The 19,945-nt window shown below is 52.5% G+C and overlaps 6 protein-coding genes and 1 non-coding gene across 7 annotated transcripts; 2 read left to right on the forward strand and 5 right to left on the reverse strand.

Moving 5' to 3' along the window:
* Positions 1–30: 30 nt before the first annotated feature.
* Positions 31–954, reverse strand: J4E79_004351 (uncharacterized protein; the record flags this gene model as incomplete). Its single annotated transcript, XM_049353238.1, has 3 exons — positions 31–250; positions 341–597; positions 697–954. 3 exons carry the CDS (start codon positions 952–954, stop codon positions 31–33), a joined length of 735 nt encoding a protein of 244 aa, XP_049212617.1.
* A 448-nt stretch (positions 955–1,402) lies between these two features.
* J4E79_004352 (uncharacterized protein) lies at positions 1,403–2,782 on the reverse strand (the record flags this gene model as incomplete). The annotated part of the gene is made up of 1 exon (XM_049353239.1): positions 1,403–2,782. The coding sequence occupies one exon, from the start codon at positions 2,780–2,782 to the stop codon at positions 1,403–1,405; it is 1,380 nt and encodes a 459-aa protein (XP_049212618.1).
* Positions 2,783–4,565: 1,783 nt separating this feature from the next.
* J4E79_004353 (uncharacterized protein) lies at positions 4,566–5,323 on the forward strand (the record flags this gene model as incomplete). Its single annotated transcript, XM_049353240.1, has 2 exons — positions 4,566–4,683; positions 4,818–5,323. The coding sequence occupies 2 exons, from the start codon at positions 4,566–4,568 to the stop codon at positions 5,321–5,323; spliced, it is 624 nt and encodes a 207-aa protein (XP_049212619.1).
* A 5,554-nt stretch (positions 5,324–10,877) lies between these two features.
* J4E79_004354 (uncharacterized protein) lies at positions 10,878–11,755 on the reverse strand (the record flags this gene model as incomplete). Its single annotated transcript, XM_049353241.1, has 2 exons — positions 10,878–11,288; positions 11,354–11,755. The coding sequence occupies 2 exons, from the start codon at positions 11,753–11,755 to the stop codon at positions 10,878–10,880; spliced, it is 813 nt and encodes a 270-aa protein (XP_049212620.1).
* A 1,077-nt stretch (positions 11,756–12,832) lies between these two features.
* Positions 12,833–12,938, forward strand: J4E79_004355. Its single transcript has one exon. It is a non-coding gene; the product is annotated as a tRNA-Lys (tRNA).
* Positions 12,939–14,927: 1,989 nt separating this feature from the next.
* On the reverse strand, positions 14,928–16,330 carry J4E79_004356 (uncharacterized protein; the record flags this gene model as incomplete). The annotated part of the gene is made up of 4 exons (XM_049353242.1): positions 14,928–15,400; positions 15,625–15,730; positions 15,782–16,236; positions 16,324–16,330. 4 exons carry the CDS (start codon positions 16,328–16,330, stop codon positions 14,928–14,930), a joined length of 1,041 nt encoding a protein of 346 aa, XP_049212621.1.
* Positions 16,331–17,316: 986 nt separating this feature from the next.
* On the reverse strand, positions 17,317–18,849 carry ACU8 (Acetyl-CoA hydrolase; the record flags this gene model as incomplete). The annotated part of the gene is made up of 3 exons (XM_049353243.1): positions 17,317–18,039; positions 18,084–18,604; positions 18,651–18,849. The coding sequence occupies 3 exons, from the start codon at positions 18,847–18,849 to the stop codon at positions 17,317–17,319; spliced, it is 1,443 nt and encodes a 480-aa protein (XP_049212622.1).
* Positions 18,850–19,945: the final 1,096 nt, after the last annotated feature.

The raw sequence follows: 19,945 nt of genomic DNA on the forward strand, positions 1-19,945 counted from the left end.
ATTCCAATGTGCGAACTTGACATCGCAGATTTACTGTTGGCCCATAATTCCTCCTGGCGGGTACTTTGGCTGTCCCTGAGGCCCTAGATCCTCTTCTCCACTGTCACCTGTCCTAGCTGTAGGCTTCGTCTCGGTGGTAGGAGCCTTGGGTTCGCCCATGCCATCGGGCTTGGGTGGTGATTTTGTACCTGGCCCACCGCGCTTCTGCCAGTCGAGCCACGAGCCGCGGTATTCGCCAACGTTTGTGTATCTGCCGTGCGGGTTAGCTAATGTTCTCCAGCAAGCGTCCTTTGCCCGCTTATCGAACCCTGGGCGTGTGCGAATGAAGGATCCGACCTACCCAGCTTGTCTCGCGATTCCTGCAGCCGCTGAGCTCCTCACTCCGGCCTTGCAAAAGAAGACGACTTCCTTTCCCTTGGGTGGCTTCTGGAAGCCAAACCTATCTTCAAACTCCTCTTCGTCTAGTAGCAGCGCATCGGGTTGTGAAGTGACGGGGATGTTGATAGAGGTGGGTATAGTGTTTGCGTCGAATTCATGGGGTTCGCGGACGTCGATGAGGAGACGTGAGTCTGAGGGCGCTTCGAGGATGTGTAGAACCTACATGGGTCAGCGATGCGCTTGAGGAAGTCCGTGATGGCTCGAGGAAAGGATAGTGTATGAACTAAGGGGTACATGGAAAGGAACGATAAGACGTACATCGTCGAATTGGTAGAGTTTGTTCTGCTTCAAGTCATTGGGGGCCTGTGAATGCCATCTCTTTTGTGCTGGCGTCGCTTGTAGTCTCGCCGCACCTCCTACAGCCACCGTCCTGCTTTGCGAGATGGATGTGTTCTGTGACCTGGGTGCAATGCTGAAAGCGCGTGCAGTGTTGAAGCTCAGTCGTGTAGGCTGGCGGCCGATGACGGACGCATTGGAACGGACGCCGAGCAGTTGGGCTGCGCGCTTGGAGGCCATGGCTGGTGTTGGTGTCGCGATGATAATTTGTTGCGGTTCAAAAAAAGCTAAGAAGGCGACTACCGTCTCTAGATTATCAAAGATGTTGTTCGGATAGATAAATACTCAGTGTTCAAGTCGCCGAAGAGAGCTCGGCTCTGGCCAAATTATCGCCGACGTCACTCTTCGCGAACAATTGAGCGCAACCACGCTAAGCCCTACAGCCACAAGTTCGGCAAGCCTGCGGGCGTCATTGCACGCATCGGCTGCACGGTTCCGGAAGTGTCTTAGATTCAAGCTCTCATTTTATTTGGAGTATCGGGCATAAAAGTACATGGATGACACTATGGTTCAAGGGCAACATCCAACAGGGTCGTTATAACGCCAGTAAAAGAACTACAGACAGTGGGGTATTCAACACAAAACAGACCATATAGGGATTGTTCAAACTCCTGTAAATGAGAAACGCTTACTCCTCCTCGTCGCGCTGAACATCCAACCCGCGCAACCGTTGTGATAATAGACCGGCATTGGGCGGGGCAGACGGGCTGCCGAGTGGCGAGAATGCATTGCCGCCGTAGCCAATGTCGCCTTTGCTGAGCTTCTCAAAAGTACCATCGCTTTGACTTTTCGGACTACTCACGCCAGCTCGCGGTGAAGTAATGGGTGTTCTGAAGGGGCTCTTCGGATCAATATCCATGCGATCGCGAGACATAGGCCGTGACTCAATTGCAGCGAGCCTGCCGATGGTGAAAGGTATGGGCTGTAATTCCGGCATAGGCGAGTTAAAGCCGCTTGATGCTGAGGAGTTGGTGGTGCCACCAGTGAACTTGACGGCTGGCGGAGGTAATGGGGTGTGCTGCCTCAGTCCATCGAGCTGATCGTACGCCTGCTGAGATTGGGATAGTGGCCATCCGGCGCTGCGTCGACGAAAAGCCTTGTCCGTAGCGGGTTGAGCTCCGGGTAGATGTGTCTTTTGCAGCGACGATGCATCTCGCGTCGGCTTGTACGTGCTGTATCTAGGCTCAGGTTGCTGGATTTCATTCCTCAACTTTTCTTTGCCGTCGGGTACACGATTCGCAAAAACGACCCGTATGCTTTTGTACAAGTAATGACGACCCTTTGAAGGGCAGCATATGTGCAAGTGTATGAGGTAACGCAAGATAGGTCGGTCGTTCGGATCATCTGAGTTGCTGAGGGCAGCCTCTGGACGGTCAGTTCCCAGGTTCTTTCGTGAAGATGCGGGCATATCGATAATGGGTCCAGCAGAGTAGCTGCGCTGTCTGATGAAGGTTTTCTGACCTGGCTCCATATCTGATATGTCATATGGCACGAGGAAGAGCTTCACTGCGGTTTTGTTTGGGTTCTTCAGCACAATCTGTAGCTGCCCCTGCGGCGGTATGCGGTAACATCCCCCCGGAGGTGCCTTGGGAGACGTAGATCGTCGCTTTTTCTTTTCTTTACGACGAAGGTCTCCTTTCACGCTCTGCCCACTCTCCTCTTCACCAAGATTAAGCTTGAAGTCAAGATCGTCTTGTTCGGGGGCTGGCACCGCATGTCGTCGCTTGCGTTTACTAGCTTCGCTGCTTTCATCTGGCGGCGGCAAAGTATTTTCCAAGTCAATGTGCCCAACATAAGGGCTCGGCTCATTATCTGAGATCCTACCGTTACCGGTGTTGTAGCTGTAAAATACGGCTGGAAAGGGGACCGTGACGTGCGGTGGGCACTTGAGGCTTGACTTGCATTGTCCTTTGCCGAGTACGCCAATCCTGGCGACGAAATCAAGAGGCCGCGAAGGCGTAGTAGACATGCGCCCACGAAGTATAGACTCCTCGTATGAACCGACCATGGGGGCGTGTTGCAACGGAGATGCTTCCGAGGAAAAGGAGGGGCGCCGAGCGTGTAGGAACGGTGTTTGCGACTGAGATTGAGGCTCAGACTGATTGAACGTCATTGATCGTCGCGGTTGGTGTGCCTGGTATGGCATTGAACCACTGTGGCGGATGTGTCGAGCTGCCGGAGTTCCGGTGGCAGATCGCGCCATTTGAGTGGACTGGTAATCATGAAAGGATGCAGGAGAGTAGGTATGCCGGCGACTATTTCTGTCAGGACTTCGGGACCCTTGCCGCGAGCCTGGCCTGGAAGAAAAGTCCAAGTCTGTGTTGTTTGCTTGCTGAACAAGCGGGCTTGTGGGCGGTAGAAAAGCAAATGAGCTAAACGGTGACTGTGATGACTGCGATATCGCTCGCGCTCGGGCGGGTATTCGGGCATCTGGGTGATGTGACACCGGGTACGGGACGTCATTGCGGTTCGAAGTATAAGCAGCAGAAGGGAACGAGCGATTCCAAGGCACCACCGGCGAAGTCGCTAGGAAGCCTGAAGTTGAGGAGTCGTTCTCAGACGCCGTGCCCGCTCTCTTTTCTCGAAAGTCTCCAGAGTGTAATGCCGATCGCGGACGCTCGATATCCAGACCTACCGCTGCAGGGTCACGGAGATGTTCCGGGGTGGAGATTCGGGAGGTTTGCAGCTCGGTGGATGAAGATTGAGGGGTAGTCGGTCGGTCTTGCGATGTCGGTCGGGTCGAGGAGTCGCGCTCAGTTACGGAATCGCCCTGCGATACATGATCAGTATTCCTTACATGGATTATCAAGCACCGTGGCGGACGTTTCCTAGTTCTCCGGCTACTCACACCTTGCCGCTGCAGCCACGATGGACTGTTCGTTCGTTTGATCCTCTCCATCCAGTCCTTCCGTCCGAACATAGACGGCTTGCGCATTTGGCTGGGCGACCCAGGGTCCATATCCTGTAGCATGTCGACTTTCGGCGATTCTGGCTGCATGTCCGGTTCCATGTTCCTTTCTACAGCAAATCCCGGAGTATGCGGTATTTCAAAGCCGGTGGCCAAGGCCTGAGGCAAGAATGACGATGTTGGCGGACTGTCATGGGGATCATGGAAGATGGGCATGGTTGTAACAGATTGTTGCGATAGACAGCATGAGTACAAAGATTTGACAAAGTATCAGAGAATAGTGGCGGGTTCGCGCGCGCAAAAGACGTGGAGCACTGAGATGGCAGGTCGTAAGGATGGCGGAGACGTCAGGTCAAGCGGTTGGAGCACCTGCTGGCCCGGCGAATGATATGAGTAAGAGTTTCCAGTTTAAACGGGGTGCGCTGGCTCCAGTGGGCGCTTCATTGTACAGTCATACTGCCCAGTTTTAGGACGAAACAGCGTGGAGCGCCCCAGTTGAAGGTGCGGAGAGGAGGGACGCAGGGACCGGGACAGATGACGCGCTGTGATCTTTGTTACAAGACGGAAAGTTCCTAATCGCTGCTGATAAAGTCGCCCATGCCGCCGGACCGGTATTGGCCGACGCAGCATGTCACACGACGAAAAAGAACACACTGCTCATCCGGGTGTTCCTGCACGTCCCCGCGGGCTGCGTCTTTGCTGGTGCATAGTTGCGATGGTGCACAAAGCTGAGGCGTGAGTGCAGGACCGCCGCGGTGGTGAAGACCATGTGACTGGCTCTAGATCGCGCCCCACTTTGCCAAGGCCGAGAAAGTCGGCTCGCGTTTGCGACAATCTGCATACCGCGACTCCGAACTTTCTCAACACAACCACAGCCGTCGATATGGCAGTCAAGCGGCCACATGAGGGAGACGCAAAGTCTTCCGTGAAAAAGCAGAAACAGAAGGGTCGCTTCGACATCGGTCCCGCAAACTTACCCGATGGCACCCATAGACGGAAGAGTAGGTTTTTATCAACATTCTTCACGCATAGATTTCTCGCGGAGGAGGGATTTAGACAGGCGTATCGCGGGAGTCTTCAGCACCGACGTTTGCTGGCATCGCATATACACTTCAACTGCTAATTGGGTACTCAGTCGAAAAGATCAAGAAAGGCCTTATCACCAAGGCGAAGCTGAAGAAGCAGTATGCAAAGCTCAAAGCCCGCGAAGAAAACGAAGAGACGACACCGCGCAAGTCTGTCTACGACCGCGAATCTGCCAACGACGACGAAGACGACGATGAGGAGCCTACCGAACCCGTCCAAGAGCCCACCTTGGAGCCACACCCCGATCGCGTAGCGATGCTGGAAGAGAAGTCGCCCGAACCGGAATCCACACAGACTTGGGAGAGGCGACAGCGACGAGCTCGACCACAGCCATTCTTGAAAGAGACAGAAGTGGCGCGGAAAAAGAGGGAGGAAATAGAGGCGCGGCAGAAAGCCAGAGAGGAGGCGGACAAGGAGCGCGCAAAGAAGATTGCTGAGCGTGAGCGCTTCAGGAAGACCATGGCCAAAGCTAGGGGACCCAATGGCCAGAGGAAGCTCGGACGAGAGAGCACAGTTCTGCTTGCGAAAGCGCAGAGACTCATGGGCAAGACCTGAAGCATCGTCATCCGATAGCGACGCTACTATCCTCAGCTCCGAGGGATGATACGTCTGCGTCAGCCGACGCGTGCGCGCGCTCTTGTCAACATCTACGCTCTCAATCCAGGGCTGGAGACACCGCTCCGCTTTACAACGAACACGGTTTCGACCCGTTCATTCCGATGCAAGTATTGCGCTTCCCGCTGGTTGAACATCACAGTGGCAGGAGGATCAGAACGCATGCCGGGTGGCTATGATCTAGCCGTCGTTATAGGCATGCTTGCTCAGAGAGAGGAGCAGCTTATTTACACAAGATACAATAGGCCAGACTCTGTGACGAAGCAGTAGTGCTACAGACAGTCTGGATCAGGTGCACAGCTTCTTCACCGAGAAAGCACCGTTGACTCATCGAATCAATTCAATGTACATTGCGTTCTTTTTTACATCGTTCGATATCACCTTGCACCAATGCGGTTGTGTGATGTTACTCGTTCAGCCCTACCCCTCAGCCCTTGCACGAGGAGCGGTAGACCCGTACATAACTTAAGGCGATCAAGCGATAAAAGCGCGTTGCTTAATCAGTACACACCAGCTAGTTATGCGAATGAGGGTCGCTGCGTTTGGTGTGTTGTGGGAGTGCGGAGTAATCGGCGACTGCCAAATGTGGCTGACGGTACCTGCCGAATGGAACGCGATCCACGCGCTAGGAATGAACGCTCTTCCCAGCCTCGCTCTCACTTCCTAGCATGTACCTCTCACGACCTCCTACGTGAACATACACGAGACATGAATAGTCACCTCTTCACCGGAATGCGTTCAATTGATCTGACTGCCGAATTCCGTCTTCGCCACCGCTGTAATCGCCTCCCTGGTCCGGTCGTACCAGCAAGACTGCGGACTGACCGCCAGGAGTAATCTTCGCCTCCAACTGAACGAGCTCGTTCCAATGGCACGACACGATACAGCAACACACTCTCCGTCTGAGATCTTAGCTGGTCTTCGAGCGCATGGCGCAGACTATCACTAGAACATTGCGGTATTAACTCCCTCTTCGCTTGATAGTAGTGGCGAGATGTCAGCAGCAGAGACAGCTATCACGCATATCGCAACCTTCTCTTCGCCGATTATATGCGACTATCAGATGGCTTAGACTGTTCCAGAGATCTGTTCGGCTCCTTTTCCGAGATGATCAGCGTTGGCCCATATTAGACTAGGGCACAGCCACCTAGTCACGTTTTTGAAACCACCTCGAAATTATCGATGGATGAACTTCATCTTTCGGCGTCTAAGATACTAATGTTTCGCAAGGCATTCACCGTATGATAGGTCTTCGAATTCTTGTGTCGACGCGAGTTCAGCGAACTTCCCACCATTGAGCAGAATAGGCCCACAAAGGGTCAAAGCAGGCCTTTGAGCAACGAGTGGCTGCTACACCAGGCACGCTATGCAATTTACTGTTCCTAGCGACGACATGGCATATCTTGTGGAGCAATAAGCTTATTCAAACCGGCTGCTAAGTTCTGAAGTTCCTTGGGGTTAGCGGTGTATGGTCCATGCAGCCTTACCTACAGGGACCTAGCCAGTGCGGGAATCCTTTGGGGGCTGTACACACCACCTGGTCAACGGCCCGTCAGACGATGCACTAACCATACACGCACGCGTCATGGCCTGCAAAGCCTCGTCCAGCTGCATGGAACATGTTCGTTACTGGGCTGTTTCGAAAACGCTGTAGGTTGCGCCGTCCACTAGCCGAACCGAGAACCACCGTCGAACATTACAGCTTGGCATACAGCTTGTTTGCCGTCTCTCCCTCCGGAAAATCCAAGGACCTGGTTTGCCAAGGCGCTGAAACACTATTATGCTAGCTTTCCGCTCGAGGTCGTCTCTTCACGATGTCTACATTGCTGATAGTCTTGCACTCTTTACTTGTACTAAGTCCTTGGGTCACTGCTACTTGGTTGACATAACTCAAGTTTATTGCAACATCTTCAAACAACTCTTGTCATCTCTTTTGACCATATTATCCTGTCTGCCGTCCATTGCAAGAGATCTCTGTCTATATCCGGATTTCCTGGAGTACAGCATCGTCATCTGTTCGCAATCACTATGGACAATTCCATTCGCCAGCCTCGAAAGTGGTCTTTGGCGGAAGATCAGAAACTCCGCGAAGAAGTGGAGGCCCAACGTAAGTTACACAGTTGCATGAGACACAGCACATGTGGTATTCTATGCTCCGCAGCTATGCAACAGTCTCTGCATATCATTCTTCTCCAAGCAAGCTAACTAAGCATCATCAGTCGTGGAAGGAGAAGTCAAGGATTGGTATGTTGCTTTTACCCCACTCAAGTCCACAACTAACAGTGCCCGTAGGTGCAGAATCGCCGACAGCCTCCCTGGTCGAACGAACAAAGATTGTCGAAAACGGTGGCACAACTCAGTAGCAGGAGGTCTCAAGAAGGGGCAGTGGTCAAAGAGTGAAGATCAGTTGCTCTCAAGAGGGGTACAACAATACGGCCAAAAGTATGGCTCAACAATCAGAAGCACATACTGGTACTGACTCCACTATCAACAGATGGACAGTGGTCGCAAGCTGCGTCGGAAGTCGCAGCGCAGACCGTAGGTACTACGATGTATTACTACTTCGTTGCTGACCATCCCTTAGAATGCGCGAAGCGGTGGCAGCAGTCACTTGATCCGGATCTTGATCGAAGCGAATGGCGCGATTTAGATGTCAGTGCCAGCAGACTCTCGGACAGAAACCGCTTTCGGCTTGCTGACAGGTGCTGTTTAGGACTCAACACTCATTGACGCAGTCCAGCGACTCGGACGACACTGGAAAGACATCCAACGTGAACATTTTCCAGGAAGATCAAAGAACGATATCAAGAATAGGTACGTTGTTCACTACTGCTTGTCCCACCACCTTCTAATATTGTCAAGATATACGGTCCTCGTGCGGAGATACCAGAACCAGGGCATCACCCTTCCCAATGCCCCAAGTTCTCCATCCGACTCTGGTACACCGGCCCTGTCGAACTATGCCGAGGACGATGACTACCTATCCCCCAATTCCCACATGTACGATACGTTCCTGTCCACACCATCACACGGATCAAGTCGCCATTCCTGGTCAAGCTTCGACAACGACGCATACTCGACATGGTCATCTCCACAAACATACGCCATGCCTACCGCTACAGCCGACCGGATTTCACATCATTCATCGGCCACTCCGTCTCAGTATCTATACACTCAGCCACCACTGGGCTCCAACATGCCTGCCACATGGGATCAAACGTCGCCCTACGCACATCACCCCTCACCATCACTGCACACCGGTGCACCCACGAGCCCATCAGTGTATGGCTACAGCCCATATCCGGTCGCCCAGCAACCAATAACGCCCCACAACATTGCTTACACAGCCTCCACGGAGCGAGCAGCATATGCCACGATGCCGAATTACTCGCCACCTACTGCATCAGGTCAGCGGGTTTACGACCAGAGCGCATCGGCAATGTACCGTGACCCCAGACATTCACAACATCCTTACTATCAGTCGTGAGGCTGTGCAACCTGTATGTTAAAGTGTATAGCTTGGCAGTTACTTAATAGGTCAGATCTGGCGAGTACTTGATAGGTCGAGTTCTGAGAGTCTCGTCACACATATGCAATGAAGATAATTTTCCGCCCACAAAGCCTCGACCAATCTTTCGTTTCACCGAGTGTCAATTGCGTTTCAAACACCACCTTGCGAACCTTGATGCCAACTACTGCGGGTTCTCTAGACGCGAAAGGGCCTAACCACGTGACAAACCCGGAAGTGAGGACCCCTGATTGGCCGCCTAAACCCAGCACAGCCTCAACCCCGAGTACAAGTCGGACGCCTCGTACCCCCATCGCGTTAAAGTTACCCAACCAAGTAAAGTGCGCATCTACGGAAGAAAAAGAAGAACGAAAAGACAGGATCGGTTACCCAGTCGAGTCAAAATAGTACCGTCCCCACTATCACGAATCAGGGTTGTTGCGCGGCGGGCCACGCCCGGGCTGTTTCTTTTTCTCTGCCTTGAAGACAGCCTGAGCCGTTGCAGGCCAGCACGCGCATCAATACACCAGTGATCACATACATGCTAGCTAGCGTCAGCTAATGTAGAGTGTCCTGATCCGCGTCCACGTCCGCTGCACGATGCACGATCTCGTCGCCTGGACCGCTGTTTTACCTGCCTCATCCGTTGCGCGACGCGTGTGACTTCCTCTCGTTTACACACGCGAGTCCCTGCAGCATTTGGCGCTTGTAGATGGTATCATGCCATTCTGCTTCGCTTGGGCGTTGTTGGTGTTGAAAGTTTTCGTCACGATACACCGTGCGTCTGGTGATGGCTTGCCGCACAGCGGTAGGTACCGTTAGCATGGAACCTTGAAGTCAACCACCTCCGTGGAACGGCGTCCCGTTCCTGTCGATCTGTGCCTTCGATGCACGCCCTACATTGTTCTTCACATTGTCGGACCGGACTTTGGGTCTGGTTTCGGTTGGTATGTTCCTACGTTGCTGCCTTGAGCAGGCCTCGTCACCGCCGTATACTTGCGTCTGGTATCGTGGGAAGGGGTACGCGTTCCTGCATGGAAAGAATGTATATTTGGGCACATGAACACTCTAGAAGGATGATATGATGTCAAACGTATGATGTCAAGTACCCGCTGGCGTGGTAGACTTGCATTCGGTATCGCCAGTCGAAGTTTTCGGCGATCCTTGAATGAAAACTACGTGTTGGCGTGGGTGAGGGCATCTGGCCAGTATGCATGATGAGGTCGAAGTGGGTGTGTTGAAGCTATGGGCACGCAAGGGGACTAGACCCTACACGAAGAAAAGGCGTCTACCTCCGTCACTTGTCAAGGGCGATACCCGCGTTAGGCGAATGTAGTCTCTACAGGTGGTCACTTGATACTGCGAGACTAATGCTCGCTGCTGTGACTGTGTCTCCGTGGACTCTTGGACAAGAGCATCTGACAGTGTTGTCAATCCGATTCTGATAATAAGATCGGACCTACATTCACGTATCCGGTGTCAAGACGGAGTGAGCGAAAGTCTCCACACTCCGTCACTTCTCCAAGCACTGTATCAGAAACTCCACACCCCACACCCCACATGTCCTGGAGAAAATTCAGGCAGCTACATTACTATGAATAGACAAACTACGCGGCACGTTCCCCTAGATGCCCAAAACCCACGTACCGAGAGCTACATCTCATTGTTACATTACATTACAATACGTGGAATGATACAGCGGGACCCAGGTGACCACACTTCGGGGACTCCGCCTCGCTGTTTGCCTTACCAAGAGCCAGCGGGATTGCTGAGACGCGTGGCATCTGTAGGTTAAGCTTTTCGCTTAACCGTCAGACGGTCCGCTTTAGACGGCCTGATGTGCTTTTCGGAGGGCCTAATATATGGACGTCTTCCGGCGGGAGAATGGGACGTGTTGAGATTAGCTTGGGTCATATGGGCGGAGGAAAGACTAGCGTTTTGTCAAAGTGATATTTCCCCACAACTTCCTCAGAGATGGTTATGTAATTACAGGTCCTTTCTCAAACTAGCTCCTGACATCATGTTCATCATTCTCTTCTCCTCCTCTTCAGTGGGCTCCTTCCACCAGTCGTAGAAGTTGACAGGCTCGAAGCCTCTGTCACGCCATTGCTGCACCTGCTCCGGACCGATTTGATGCCAGGGCACGCCGATATCTTTTGACACCTGGTCTTTGACATAGTTCTCCACGGAGTGACCGATACCTCTGTCATCGTTCCACTTGGCCAAAAAGAACAAGTCGAGCATCTTCTGCTGCTCAGTCGTTCGTCGTTCGACTGCTTTCTCCATGCCACGCACCATCTTTTTCTTGTTATAGGCTTGTGGTTTCATCCAATCATTCACCTTCTCGTAGTCAAGCTCGAAGCCGCCTTGATCGTATGTGGGTGAGCCCTCGCGTCCCTTGTCATGGCATATATACAGTTTGTGAAAATGTGGGGCTTGGGTATGTAGAAGCTTTCGCTGACCCAATCTTTGATCTCTTGGGGCGCACTGATGTCATCCCAGCGCGAGCGTGCCCTGCGGCCCGGAGTTGGTCTCGGGTCACGTAGCTTTGATCGATCGTAATCATATTCCAGATCTGGTGTCGTGAGTCGTGGTTTCTGCTGTTCCAGATCTTCTTCTTTCGGTTGCTCTTCCTTCTTTTCGGCCCGTACCGAAGCAGCTGTTCCCTGTCTTTCGCTCATTCGGCGTTGCTTTGCATATGCTTCATTTTCGGATGTCACTTTCCTCTTCTGACCGGCAGATTCTCTCGGGGACTCCGCGTTTTGCACTCCAGACGCAGTGTCTCTCGGCTGTTTCTCCTGATCTTGACTGGCAACGCATTCCGCATCAGCGCCACTCCTTGCGTCGCCTCGCGTCCGTGGCATGGTCGAACATCAAATTATCAAGGATATGACTGAAAAGTAGCGGATTCACCGACAAGACTTTGGGCACGGAGTTGTTCGAGTGTTTGGGTTCGACTTGACGCGTTACGCGGCACAGCTTGATGTTAGGATGACATCACGTGTTTACCCCTTGCACGCGAGCGATCGGCGCAATCGCAACTACATCGGAACGAATCCTTGGTCGACCCGATAATACTGACCGTCTCTCGGCCAAAGCGCACCATCTACTTGTATCATCCTCGACCCGTGCGATGCAGGTCCGGAAAGCCTCCCATTCTGCCTCGTATCCAGACCACGAAGCGGCACATTATCGACGTTTCAAATATCACCCGTCGGATCGGACCCCTGAGTACACCACAACGCACTGAGCACCGAACGTGTGTGCATCACAAACTTACATGCATCGAGGATGATAATCAACCGAGGGAGGCTGGTCTAACGACCGTTAGTAAGCTCGTATACATCCCTCAAGCTCATGCACGATGAGCTTATATGCGCCTCTATGAGACCATCTTCGTGCTTCGCCACCGTTGGCACGCGTCTCTTGTCGCAATACAGTAATGCGGGAGGCATACCTCGTCTCTTTCTAGAATCCATGCCGTACGAGATTGACAAGGGTGTCCGCTGGAGCGGTGTCGTGCATATTACTTGCATGTTTTGACTAGGCAGCAAAAACATGCCTTACAAGGCAGAACAGTGATGCGCGAACGACTTGTAAGGTTTTGGAGCCACATCTATTGTTTCCGACCATTGCAGTAGTCCTTGTGCTAGGTTCAATAGAGATGCATACACCACGATAGCGCGCCCGAACTGTAGCGCGAGCAAGTAAAGAGCTTGTCTTTTCCGTGTACCGGATGGATGGGTGGCTGGTTGGCAAAGGCGGGGTTTTCGGGTATTGGCAAAATCTGATAAGTCCCGACCCGCATGCCCAAACAAAATTTTCCATCTCGATCCAAACTTCACATCGAAGGACTCTATACGATTGTTAGGGAGCTCGAGAGCTTTATTGTAACATTATAAATGTTTTGTTTGGCCAAACTTCCATCGAAAGCAACATCAGCCCGGCTAGCTCAATCGGTAGAGCGTGAGACTCTTAGTTATCACGTCCTAACAGACACGATTGTATCAAATCTCAAGGTTGTGGGTTCGACCCCCACGTCGGGCTTTCTTTTTGCTACCTCGTCGATCATCATGGTCTTGAATAGGAGGTGTTGGTGGTGTGGCCGTGAAGGACTTTTTTTGGACTTCCGCACCAATCGGCCTAAAACGACTACAAATCACAATGAGAACGCTACCGCAACACGTAGAGCTGTTGATCAAGTCAAGCTTTCATTTTGGAAGTTTTCGTCCAACACAAGATTCAAAAAAGAGGGGTTATCATGATGGTGGTGGTGAAGGACAATTTTTGACTAGACATGCTAAATTATCCACTCCCACCAAAACTCTAAGATGACAAATCATACAACGAGGCCCTCTCTTGCTTGTATCGTCTAAAAACAACCCTTGCTTTTCTCCAACACGAACGATCTGAATCCCGGGCTCGCTTGGCGGTGGTTTACTTTCATCTTTGCCTAAGTACATAACACCAAATCAGTTATACTTACCACAAGCCCGCTCAATCTGACTGGCTTTTACATATGTCCTAGGGAGACAATGTGTTAGCCTTTAGTGAACCATCACGTTAACTTAGCTAGGGAGATAACATTGTAATATAGCCCAGTTTCTGTGATACGAGAAAGACCGTGTCGTCAGTAAACCTCTTCCATTCGCTGATGCACCCCAATATTCGCGAATGCGTAGTCTGCAAATTGGAGCCAGTGACTGCAGGCTACAGGCTTAGAGTCACAAAAACTGTAACGTACATGTAAACTACGACGCGTCCAACAACAAGGACAGGAGATCAATGGACAGTGTCATGAAGAGTAGATATAGCAAAGAGTAAATTAGGTAATGTAAAGTGATCGAGCATCGCACTCTACACCAAAGAGGCGTGTCGATGCAACAGAACCTTTCGTCGCCTGTAGTCCTAGAAACAATATGCCGGAGTCCATGCAATTTGTGTAGTCAAAACATTCCGTAGCAGTAGCTATGCCTGGAACTAGATGACATTGAAATCTAAGGTATGTGCGACTGCTACATATCGTTCGAGGATTAAGTCAAGAACATGCCTCCTAGAAGTCTAGATTGCATTAAGCCTTTGCCATCGGCGGGACTTTTCACCAATGTAGACTGCAGCGCACCTCTTTAGTTTCCTTATACGACATACTTACAACAAACGACGCGAGTGATACCGGAACTGTCTACTCCCGGGAAAGACCCTGCAAGTGATAGAAAGTCGAATAGCTCAACGCAAGAGAGGACTGTCAGGCTGTGTAGCGACAAGAATCTAGCTATTAGTTGCGAACGCAAGCGGCAGAGTGCAGATACCCACCTGGGCAGGTATCTTTTGATCAAGGCGCAGCGGAGATCAGTCGTTTGGACAAATTCAAAGTGCAGAACCGCGAACATATACAAACGAAGACCTTACCGAGTAGGAGACATGTTTACGCTTCAACTTCCTTCAACCCTCCGACTCACACACAACTTGGAATGTTCATACAAGTGATTTTTACTGCAACTTGACAACATGATACATATATATACTGCACGCACTTCGCACGTCGTCCACATATCAGTCGCGTCACTACCCTCACTGTCTCTTGTAACGACCCCATCAATACCATTCACCCGTGCTCAATACATCGCCACCCCACACATCACCATCACCCACACAAACCCACACATCAGAATATACATATATCATCTATTCGTTACACAATCATAATACCTATTCATAACATATCCCCACGCTCAAACATACAGATGTCACTCGAGGCCCACAACAGCCACAGCCAGAGAGGCAAAGTAAACAAGCGTAATCGAGCAAAGCTCATACAAGAAGGGGAGCCAAGTGATATCAATACAACCTCCCAAAGCATCCGAGGCATGAACAACATATGCGTCCGGTGTGGAGATTGGTGGCTGACAGTAACAATGTGGACATAGGTGCAGTGGGGTATCTCAACGCCAGCCATGCAATGCGATCGTCGAGCCGTAAGAATAGTGTTGAAGAGGGGGCGGGGAGTGAACTCTCATGCGGGAAATGCTCTCATGATTATCTCGCTGGATACGCGGGGTACGGTCCGTGTTGGTGGTGGTGGGGCGGTGCGGGCATCGATGGCTGGTAGATGGCGCGTTTGTCTTGTGGTGGGTATGCTTCGAACATGACGCGTCGTTGAGGTGCCTCGGCTCTGAGTGGACTTGGTGCTGGTTGACCGCCGGCTGGGAAGCGCTGTGAGTTGTTGGGGCTGCTCATGAAGAGGAGTGTGTCGACGGCGTCCTTCTCGGCTTGTTGGCTGGGCATGCGAAGGATGCCTGCTCGAGGAGTGGCTGGTGATCGTGGACCTGCACCAACATCACTGTAGTGTTTCCTTTGGCTGGCGCCGAGAAGCGGAGGAGGTACGTGTGAGACGCTGGAGCGTCGTCTTCGCCCACTCTGGAAGGTTGGGGCCGGTGCGAGGCCATAGCCGTGTTGTGCGCCAGTGATGGATATGAGGTTTGCCGCGGCGTTCATAGCAGGGCGGGTACCTGGTCGCCAGTAGGCTGACGGGCATTAGCATTTTCAGAGGGAGTCTTTGGGGTTGACTAACAAGCTGGAGTCCCTGCAAGTGACCGGGTTGGATCAGAAGCCGGGGACATAATCATCTGGTCTGAGATGTCAGAAACGCCGCTCGGTCTTCTTTGTCGATCGACGGTAGCAGGGGATTCGAATGCTAGATGGTCAGTCCTCCCAGGAGCAGAGTTGGGCGAACCACGCTGTGACTGGCTTTCTTCCAGCTCGTCGAGCGACTGCTTCTCCCAGCCGTTCTGGACTTTGACCATGGCGTAGGAAAGACGCGTCTTGAGCTGTGCGGATAGCTGCGTACGCGTCAGCAGACTGTAAACTTGGCCTGGAGCTATACTACGCACCTCTCCAATGCGACCTGAGTGTGTGTCCATGCTCTTGTTCCTCTTGTGTGAATGGGCGGGCGCCGATGGAGTTTCAGGCGCTAGCCCAGCGCTCTTGAGAGATCCGTCTACAGTCCTCTTGGAGCTCTTTGCTGGAGACTCTAGTGGCATGGGACCAGCTGCTGTGTCACCGGTCTGGAGCGCGTTGGCAGCAGCGGTGTCGATGCGTGGCGCCGCTCGCACCTGCCCACCAGTACTTTGACTTGACGATTCCGGCATTGGGGCCTCGGTAGGTTTACTTTGGTCTGCTACATTGGTCGAGGACGGGGTCGTGAGGTCGGTCTCGGTAGTGGTGGCCGTGGAGAGGTTGCTCGACGAGGAAGGAAGTGCCGGTGCCGAGAAGGTACTAGACACAGCAGACTGGACAGATTCCTGCGAGGCCTGGGGCTCTGCGTTGTTTAGAGTAGCAATAGTTGCTGTATGAGTGGCCTGGGCGTGTTCTGCTGGTGCAATGGCCGCGTGAGTACCGGGGTAATTAAGTCGGCTTGGGGAACGCGACTTACGCATCATGGTTTCGCGGGCGTGGCGGCGGGGTAGGAGGCAACTAGCGACTCGCGCTGTGAGTGCAATTCACAGTCAAAGTGGAAGCAGCTGCGCCAAAAATGCAGATGCAGGTAAGGATGTCAGGGTAGCAAACGTCCCAATGGCGGGTCTCGGTGGGAGTTGGATGGTCGGAGACGTGTCGTAGCAGCACCGTGGACCGTGTTCGTGCGCAGCACGCGAGATAGCGGGAAGACGCGCGAACGGGCGGGAGCAGTTCCTTGTTGGGCACCGCGGAACAGCTCGCAAAGGGCGCGCAGAATGTGGCAGGAGATGTCAGGGATGCTGTGAGGCTCTTGCGTCGCGTCTCGGTGTGGTGGAAGAGGGCAGAGCCGGGCGCATGCTCATCTGCAAGAGCCTGACGCCGCTTGTGAGCCGCGCAGTCACATGGTGCCAGCCGACGCGTCCACGTCCGGGTAGCTCTAGCGGTGGCAATCCACTTCCCAACGAGCGAACGATCCCGACTTTCGCGGCAAGAGCGCGTCCATGCCATATGCACGGAAACGCCTGGTCTGAGCAGAGTTTTCTGGCTCGACACCTGCATCAAACACCCACGCCCACGTCATGCTCTCGTCTGAGGTGGCATCCGTGGTACCAGTTGCAGAAGAGGCAATCCACCTGCATCATCGCCCCATCCTATAGTCGAGCCTTGTGCAACATGGTCGCGCTAGTCAAACGCGCGACATGCCGTTGTTGAAAAAGAGGTGTCGCGCAGGATAGACGAGAGCGTCGATGGTCGCAGTGGTGAGGTTGAAAGTGTAGAAGGAGCATGTCTGTCCACAACACGACGAGGACCATAAAAAGCATATATGCTGTTTTACTTGTTATTGGTCACGTATGAGCTGGTTGATCTGCTGTTTCACGTTGTCATGTTTCATTTGTACTACTACTGGAGTAAGTTTATCGCGAACATTCTCTACATCCAAACACTTCATTCTAACTCTACATACCCCTCTCTAACTCTTGTAGTCCCACTTGGGCAGCTTCATAGTGCCATGGTCATTCAGATGCCTGTGCATATCGAAGCTGTTCCACAGCAGATGCGGCTCATGGCCCCAGCCCTTCCTCAGGCACTCAAACTCCGCCTTGTTGAAGTAGTCCTCCAAGATGGGTACGTAGTCGGGGTGAGCGCACTTCTTGATGATGACGCGGGCACGCTCCTTGGGTGAGAGACCACGAACATCAGCGAGACCTTGCTCCGTGACGATGACGTCGAGGTCGTGCTCTGTCTGGTCGATGTGCGTGCACATGGGTACGATGCAGGACACACCAGTGGGGTCGGTCTTTGTGGGACGCGATGAGGGGGTGTGCATGATGGAGTATTTGGAGGAGCGAAGGAAGTCGGCGGATCCACCAAGACCGTTGAGCATACGGCTTCCCATGACACAGGTTGAGTTGGCGTGGGCGTAGATGTCGACCTCAACAGGTGTGTTCATGCCAATGACACCGAGACGTCGAATGATCTCGGGAGAGTTGGAGACTTGCTGGGAGCGGAGTAGCAGCTTAGGCGCGTAGCGATCCCAGTTCTCGTAGAAGCGGTGGAAGCCGTCGGGAGAGAAACGGATCGAAGTTGCCGTCGCGAAGTCCAGGTTGCCAGAGTCGAAGAGGTCCAGGAAGGAGTCTTGGAGGACTTCGGTCCATACCTTGAGGTTCTTAAAGTTTGCGCCACCGGACTGTGTCTGTCAGTATGAAGCATCCATCATTCAAAAGAGAGAGAACATACTGCAAGTCCACCAACAACAGCGTTGGCAATGTTTCCAATACCAGACTGAATGGGCAGGAGGTTCTCTGGCAGACGACCATGGTTGACCTCGTGCTTCAAGAACTCAATCAAGTTCGCAGCGATAGCCCTTGAGGTTTCATCCTCGGCGGCGTTGGGCTGGGTCTGATCGGGGTAGTCGCTTTCTACGATAGCCACAACCTTCTCTGGGTCAACAGGAATGTGCGGTGTACCGATGCGATCTTCTGGGGACATGATGAGGTAAGGCTTTCGGCGCGGCGGAAGATCGGTCATGGTGATGTCGTGTAGGCCTTCGAAAGAGGGCGCTGCGGTGTTGACTTCGATGATGATTTTATCCGCCATCTGGATCAGTTCAGGTGATGCACCAACACTGGCTCCTGGAATGATCCCACCATCCTCGGTAATGGCCGACGCTTCCACGATGGTCACATCGAGCTTGTTGTGGGGCTTGTTCAATGTGTAGAAGCTACTCGGAATCAGCACCGTTTCCTCTTCGTGGAGTTCTGCGTGTTTGTACATACCCGTACATCAAGTCAACGGGAAACATACTCAGATGTTTGTCGAAGAAGTTGATGTTGCCATTGTTGATACCCTTGGCGATCTCCTTACCGACTTGATGCGGCGACCGGCGCTCGATCATGTTGAGACGTGCCCATCGATTCTCAGTCTCCGCACCTGACGATGCACCGACGAAGAGATTGTATTTCAGCTGACCCTGGAGATTGTTCTTTTCGACATGGTCGGCCATGGCCGTGGGGATCTTCCTGCCATGCCATTAGTCTAAAACTTTAACCAATACAATAGACAAGACCGTTCAAATCAAGGCATGTATGGCGAGAGTCATGGCCAAGGCTCTTGAGTGCTCGTCTTGACCTGATCCATGCGCAGCTCGAATTGTGGAGCCGGAGATAGCTCGGCTTTCGTCACTTGCCAAACTTCCGTTCCACCTCGGGATCCAAGATCGAACTACCAAGTAGGTCCGACATCGTACGCCGTAGTCAGGGCTACCTTGAGTACCCGAAGAGCCTCATAGCTTGGCCGATAAAGTAGCGTGAGAGAAATGGAAATGCTTACTTTGGATATCCGACACCCGTGAAGCCACTCCAGCCAATGTAGGCTCCATTGGGGAAGTGGTGAAGCAAGTCCTCAGCTTTCGCAATCTTCTTGAGATAACTTGGCCTCCTGACCCGGCTCTTCAATGCTGCTGAGACCGACATCTTTGGTTCCTGTCGTTCTTCTCTTCCGCCGTGACGATCGTGATCGGATTAGTAGCTTATCGATAAGCCTAAAGCTGTTCGTGGAGCGTCAAGCTCAGCGCAGGCGTGGAATAAGAAATATAGAGTGGAGAGGAGCCGCGATGGGCAAGACGGGTCAATTGAAGTTTCTGGGGAGACTTGGAGTATTTAAAGCATGGAGAGGCCAAGACTAGACTCGTTTCGACCGGCGTCGGCGTGGAGTGTTGCTGTGGGCTGATGCTCATGATGACCCACCCAAACATGACGTCTGCCGCAAAACCCCGGTCGGGGGAGGGGAGGTGCGTGCAAGAATGCGCCATGATTGGAGGACTAGTCGTAGGATTATTGCTTTGCGTGGTTGTCTTCAACGCTGTGTAGGAAATGTCCGATCCCGATCATCCGCTGTGGAAGGTACGAAATAGCTCACTTTTTCGTGTTGTTTTCGACCTGGATACCTTCCTCAAGACACCTCCTAGAGCTGCTCACCGTACATGATACATAGATATTCTTAACAACAATCAAATACAGACTCGGCTGGAAATAGGATTTGAGATGAAAATGTGAAATTATGATCGCCCGTCGTACCTGCGTGTGTATTCATACATGTAA

This window comes from Alternaria viburni (genome assembly GCF_023758015.1).
Source record: "Alternaria viburni strain BMP 2772 chromosome Unknown scaffold_7, whole genome shotgun sequence".
Classification (NCBI taxonomy): domain Eukaryota; kingdom Fungi; phylum Ascomycota; class Dothideomycetes; order Pleosporales; family Pleosporaceae; genus Alternaria; species Alternaria viburni.